General features: G+C 48.1%; 1 protein-coding gene across 1 annotated transcript in view; it reads right to left on the minus strand.

Annotated features, from left to right (window-relative positions):
* SMG8 (SMG8, nonsense mediated mRNA decay factor) overlaps nucleotides 1-6,264 on the minus strand; it is a 13,859-nt gene extending 7,595 nt beyond the window's left edge. Inside the window, exons 1-3 of the mRNA XM_019511140.1 lie at nucleotides 4,659-6,264; nucleotides 3,509-3,654; nucleotides 1,587-2,462 (exon numbers count right to left, since the gene is read on the minus strand). Coding sequence (XP_019366685.1) covers nucleotides 1,587-2,462; nucleotides 3,509-3,654; nucleotides 4,659-6,240 — 2,604 coding nt within the window. The 5' untranslated portion in view covers nucleotides 6,241-6,264. The remainder of the gene's footprint in view (nucleotides 1-1,586; nucleotides 2,463-3,508; nucleotides 3,655-4,658) is intronic.
* Between the last annotated feature and the right edge of the window lie 15 nt (nucleotides 6,265-6,279).

The following is a 6,279-nucleotide window of genomic DNA, read 5'->3' on the forward strand; positions in this document are numbered from 1 at the left end:
ACCCAACGAATCAAGTAGGCTGACGGGCTCACATATAGGCGCCCTGAAGCATCCACCTTGGTTTTAAGAGTGTAAGATGCACAGAAATACCCAATTCAGCTGCTTTTCCCCTCACTTCATCTCCTTCTCTCCTAAATATTTTGAAATACCACCACAAGAGCCTGTTCTTGCAGTTCACACAGAAGCAGAACTCTCACTGAAGCCAATGAGTGCAGAATGCGAGATCTAATTAAGTCTTTTAATCCCCAAAACAGTTATTCCATTTCATGTGTTTTTATAATTGGTGATGCTTCATTGCCTATGTTTTGTTTTAATTACTACCCTTTCTTCAACATGTAAAACAAACACACACACACACACACACACACACAAAAAGGCTGCTGTACTGAATTTTAAAGGTCTTCTCTGAAGAAAAAAAAAAAGAGGTTCTTTTACTTTGCATATCAATATTAGTTATCTTGGGGCATTTCTCAGGAGATTAGAAGGGTCAGGCAGTACCATAAAAATCAAACCCCTTTCTCCCCACAACTGACATGCAATATACAGCATTCTGCCTGCGTACCAGCGGCGCCATCTGCTGTTAGGTACTGATACATGAAAGTCTTTGCCATATATTACTATTTATATTGTACTCTGTAAAAAATATTATTCCACAGTAGACAAACTAGAAGAAAATGTGTCTTGTTCACATTTCATCACTTGAAAAAAAAAAAAAGTTATATGGAGTGTAGATGATATATCAAGTTCAAAAACGCTAATTTCCTTTTCCCTGCATGTAGAATGAGATTTAAAAGGACATCTTTTCAGTCCCACCAATTTTTCCTCACATCAGAGATCAGAGAGAACTGATGACAAAAAATCCTAGTACTGAATTGCCATTTCTCTCTATGAAGGATATTTAAAATATAAAATGACTTTTTTTTTTTTTAAACATAACCATTGCTCATTCATTAGCACTTTAAAAAAAACATTATTTTGGTGCGATTTGACATACTTATTTCAAACATCTTCTTAACCCTTTGGGACCTTGGTCTATCATTTGGGATTAACTGCTTAAATTTAAAAGGTACAGAACTTTGGCATCTGCCAGGCTGACATTCTTGAAGGCCAAAAAGAAGGGACACTTGTCTGCAGGATAGGTAGAGTCTTAGCTGCAATACTGAACACTTCCTATTTTGCATCAAATCTCCATGTTGAACTCTCCAAAGAATGAAAAGGGACTTCTCTTCCAGGCCCATTCAGTCATTGCCTCTTAGCTGAAAATGCCAGAAAGCAAGTCCAACGTGGGGGTATGCCTGATGTGGATGCTTATCAGCCGATAACTACTGAACTCAAGACCCCAGTCATTTCACACAAGCCAGTGGTCCAACCACAACTTTTAGCCAGTAACTGTCTGATTGGGCCCATGGTATTCAAATTCTAGTTCAGGTTGGAAGGAATTGCTTTCATCATCCAGTCTTATCCCCAACATTAACTCATGTGCATCTTTGTCCCACAGTAACCTTCGTAATACCCTTTTACAATTATATTTTATCCTCTCCACAACAAGTTAGTTGCAGGCTGGCAGGCTATTTTTCATGTCTTACCTGAGGTGTCAGTATTATCTGCAATGGAGCATCTGGTACCACAACGAAGAGTCTCATGAACTGAGCGTAGTGGGGTTTTAGTCCTCGCCCCTGGGTTGATGACAGGATGTATAAGGGCATGTCCGAATTAAGGGCTTTGATAGCGGATTCTTTAGGGCCACCTCCCATCACCTTCATGACTTTATCAGGCCCTGAACACATGAACCTTCGGCCACGTGCATCTTCGTATTCGAACCCGACAAAGGCTCGAGCCATGTCATCTCTCCGTCTTCCCCTACCCATTACAACCGCACTTCTTTTGCCAGGAACAGCCTTATTCGGAGCAGGCCAGGAATTGGTGTCTAGATCTCCCTCTTCTTCAGGTCTTGTCCGGATGGCAATGTCCCAAGGCATTAGGTAGTTTGTTCCTGGGATGAAGCCTTGCTGGTCTAAGCCTGTGTGGAAGTTGTAAGCCTTAGCAGGGCCAAGTTTGACCAAGGACCAGCTGGAGAATTTGGGCAGAAGGCCCTTAGGGCAATTAGAATGAAGCATGCCAGGGAGATACTCCACAGTGGACGCCTGGCGATCTACTAGGCTTGGCCTTTTCTCACTTTTAGATTCTCCTCCTTGCCCATGGGCTTCTGCATTGTCTCCTCCACCTTGAGGATCAGCTGGGTAGGTGCCAAGGCTGTCTGTCGACTGGCCTAGACTAAGGGCTAAACTCAAGCTGGTGCTCTCTCCTTGCGTTTGAGGCTCTTTTTCTTTAAGTTTTTCAACTTCTCCCTCTGGAGGGGCAGGGGATGACTCATTCTTGGCAGGTGCTGGATCTGGGGTACTTGGCTGAAATACTGGGAAGTTGATGTGCTCCAGTTTCCCGCAGCATTTTTCTTCCAGTGCCTGTGAAAGATAGAAAGTTGTTAGCTTTTCATCTTGCAGCCTCAGTGCATGCAGTGCTCCAAATTGTCAGCTGCACTGAATGCCGTAATAATATAAGCTATCAGTACAACAATATCTACAGACAAGCGGTCAGATGTTTGCTTTCAGTGAAGCAGGAATTGTAGCACTTCTATACAGCCCACAGCCACCAAGTGCATGATGGATCTGAAACTCACAGTAACCTTTACACTTCGGCTTGGTTTTGAAGTGAGGCAGACACTTTTTTGCAAAGACCTTACTTTTAAGGCTTTGAAGTATTCCCTGTGCCAGTTCTGATTCTTACTGGTACACCAAGTACTGTGTCTACATTGCTTAGCCTGTCTCTAACCTGAATTGTCAAATCTTAAAGCTAGAAAGAATTACTATGGGCACTTCATCTCACCTCCCACATAACAAAAGCTTTAGTCCCTCACCTCATAATTCTTGCATCAAGCTTCTTGGGCACATATTTCAAAGACGTATCCAGTTTCAACTTAGAGGTTTCAAAAGAGGTGGCAAATCCACCTTATCTATAGCAATACTCATTCCAGCTATTAAAAATCTGCAACTTATTTCTAGTCCGAATTTGTCGAGTCTTGGGTCAACGCTTCAAACTTCTGCTAGAGAAATCACGTCAATGAGAGGTACCATTTTGTTTTTAAAACTACAGAAATTCTATTATAGATAGTTATACCAGCAAAAAAGTGCAATTCCTGAAATAGCTTGTTACTGAACTGGTATAAGCTGTTATGGCAAATGGAGCACCTACATTAGAAAGTTTTGCTGGCATTGCTAGACCGTCAAGCTTTTCTCGGTTCTAGTTCCTAGACCTAGACCTCACTTACCTTTATTTCTGATAGACTAGCGGCCCCCTACTCCCCAGACATCTCTCCCAACAAGGTACTTAAAGACAGTGGAGGTTCCTTTTACCCTTTTTTGGACGTCCCGAGATACAAACTGCATCTTATTTGTAAAGGCAAGGCACAGGTATTGCTGAATAACAGCAAAAATGGGGAGATAAGAGTTACCTGGTAGAAGTCATAATTAGCTGCTTTGATATCAAAGGGATCATCCCGGGGTGCTTGTTTCCTTCCACAATTACAGGCGCCAGTTGAACGAGCCCGGCTGTTGTGATATAACACCGGAGGATTTCTATCTGCTTCTGGTTTTTCCCCTGAAGAAGTAACAATATCAATTTATGTCCAATTACTTTTTCTGCAGAGGTGCTTGTGAATTCAACCCCCTTCATCTTCTCCTTTTACTTCTTGACAATGTTTCTCCCCACAGAATGACTTTCCAACCACACTGATTTACCCTACAACTCCTTCCCCTCATCCCACATTTGCTGCATAGTCACTGTGGATATTAACCCAAACTAATCTGGCCTGTCCTGCTTTTGAGTTGCTGAGCAGAGGGGTAAAATCATATTTCCTATAATAAATGTATCCCTAGTCATTCCTGGTCATTGTGTAGTAACACTCTACCTAACAATCCTGCAGCTCTAAGGAATGTTTGTCCTAAACACCTTGCTAGAAAGGTATCTGCACTGTATTCCTAACTAATATGGTAAGAACCAGTAACAGGGACAGTCCTGTAATCCTTTTTATAAGAATAGCAACTAGTGTTAAAGCCAAAATCTTGTTTGAGGGGGAACACATGGCCCAGGGAATTAAACAAACTAGAGAGCTTTTACACCCTTACGTTACCGGTATTAGTACAAATTTGTTACTATCATATACTGTTCAGTGATCTCTATTCCCATGTCAAGCATATGCACCTTATAATTCATCCCCATCGCCGCTACATTGGGCAGTCTGTGCAGATACGGCAAAGACTGACTCAGTCAGGCAAGCTCAGCTCTTATAAAAGCCTAAGAGTGGTGCCAGCCAGAAATAACAGAGGAAAATGCGGGAAGTCTGTAAAACAGCCTGTTCTGTACCTATATTCGCCTCAGTCAGAAGAATGGACTCTCTACAGCTGTTAATGTTTACGGAAGGTACAAGATTGAAACTACCCTCAAAAAATCTACAAGTTGAGTCTAAATCACTGTTTTTTTCTTGTTCTTTATAGCGTCCCTTTCAAAATGCCTTGCTGTCCAAACAGGCACACGGCTTTAGGATTTAAAAGCTTGAAAAGCTAAAACCTAGGGAGATCCTAGGTGCAACCAAGCTTCATTACCTGATTTTGGAAGCAAGTGGAATTTGTGCACGCAGTGCTGGTCTGTTAAGCTTCGCTCCTCGCACAGCTGATGCCCGTTGCTCCAGAACTTGTAACAGTCTTCATGAAGCTGCATGGCGTACTTGTGAAAGGCTGGTCCCCGGGCATGCTGGCTGTACACCCGCAAAGCCTGTGCCAGCTGATTTTTGTGGACTGTCATGGTGTAGTTATGGGGCAGGTTGGACTGGTAAGCACTGTGGGCCATGGGAAGGGCCTTCTGGCACCGGTTTTCAGAAAACTTGGTGTCGATGTCGAGATACCCTTCCAAGACTTTGATGCTGCCCATGATTTTGGAGCTCAGCTCCCCTGTGAGAGAGGCCGGGTCGTCGTCTTTCCCCTCGATGGTCACCTCGTATAATTTCTGCGCGGTGGCCACCCACTTCTGGTAGGTCGGGAGCTCGAAGTGGGAGGGCTGGGGGTTCCTCCCCACGCTGTCGTCGAAGCCTTTCTTGCTGAGCACCAGCTCCACGTGCTGCCACAGGAACTCCTTGAGGGTGCAGTCCACCAGCTGCCCGGAGGAGCTGGAGCTGGAGCTGCTGCTCTCGGCGTGGAAGGACAGCTGCTGCCGGCCGTGCCTCATCATCTGGTACCGCCGCGGCCCCGACAGGGTGGGCGCCAGCAGGTTCTCCGCCTCCCGTGTGGTGCAGTTGCTCCGGAGCTGCTCCAGCAGCACGGCCACGGGGTCCTCGCCATCCTGCGGCCCGCCGGCCACAATGTAGACGAAGGCCTGGTTGGCGGGCACGGTGAAGAGGCAGTTGATGCTCTGGTTGGTCAGCACCCGGCTCTTGCGGAAGATGCGGTAGATCTGGTCCTCCAGCGCGTGCTGCAGCCGCCGCTTGGGCGAGTGCTTCTTGGGCGGCGGCTTCTCCAAGTGGGCGCAGGGGTCCTGGCCGCGGCCGGGAGGGGGGTCCACCTTGAGGGCCCCGTTGAGCTGGAAGAGGAAGAGCAGGCGGGGAGGGCAGGGCCGGCAGTTCAGCTTCCACTCCTTACCCACGGGGCAGTCCTTGATGGCAGCCTTGAGGCTGGGCAGCACTTTCTGGCGCAGGCCGTCGAGCGCCCGGAAGACGCGGTCGTAGGTGATGTCGAAGGCGCAGGTGGGGTGTGCCAGCAGCAGCACGTGGCACACGGAGAAGAGGTAGAGCAGACTCAGGCAGTGCAGCTTCTCCTGCTGCTTCCACAGCTCGTGTGCCTCGGCATGCGGCAGCTGCCCGGGGCCCGGCGGGCCCAGTTCGCGGCAGGCCCGCAGCAGCTGCGGCGCGTCGCAGATGGAGCTTAGCACCAGGTACAGCACCTTGCTGTCCGCGCTGTGGTAGGCCTGCAGCTGGTTGTAGTCCGCGAGGGCTCCCCCGGCCCCGGCCGCCTCGTCCCGCTGGAAGAGCGGGAAGACCTGGCGGTCGCACACGGTGCTCACCAGCGCCGCCTTCTCGGAGCACAGCTGCAGCGCCGTCTTGCCGAAGATGCCCACCACGCACAGCTCCTCCTCGCCCGCCGCCGCCGGCTCCGCGCTCTGCAGCAGCTCCCGCAGGCTCACGGGCGCCGCCATGACCGCGCCGGGCAGCCGCGCATGCGCGGGAGGGCGCGC

Source organism: Gavialis gangeticus, unplaced genomic scaffold (genome assembly GCF_001723915.1).
Source record: "Gavialis gangeticus isolate Ggan-Ray unplaced genomic scaffold, GavGan_comp1, whole genome shotgun sequence".
In the NCBI taxonomy this organism is placed as follows: Eukaryota; Metazoa; Chordata; order Crocodylia; family Gavialidae; genus Gavialis; species Gavialis gangeticus.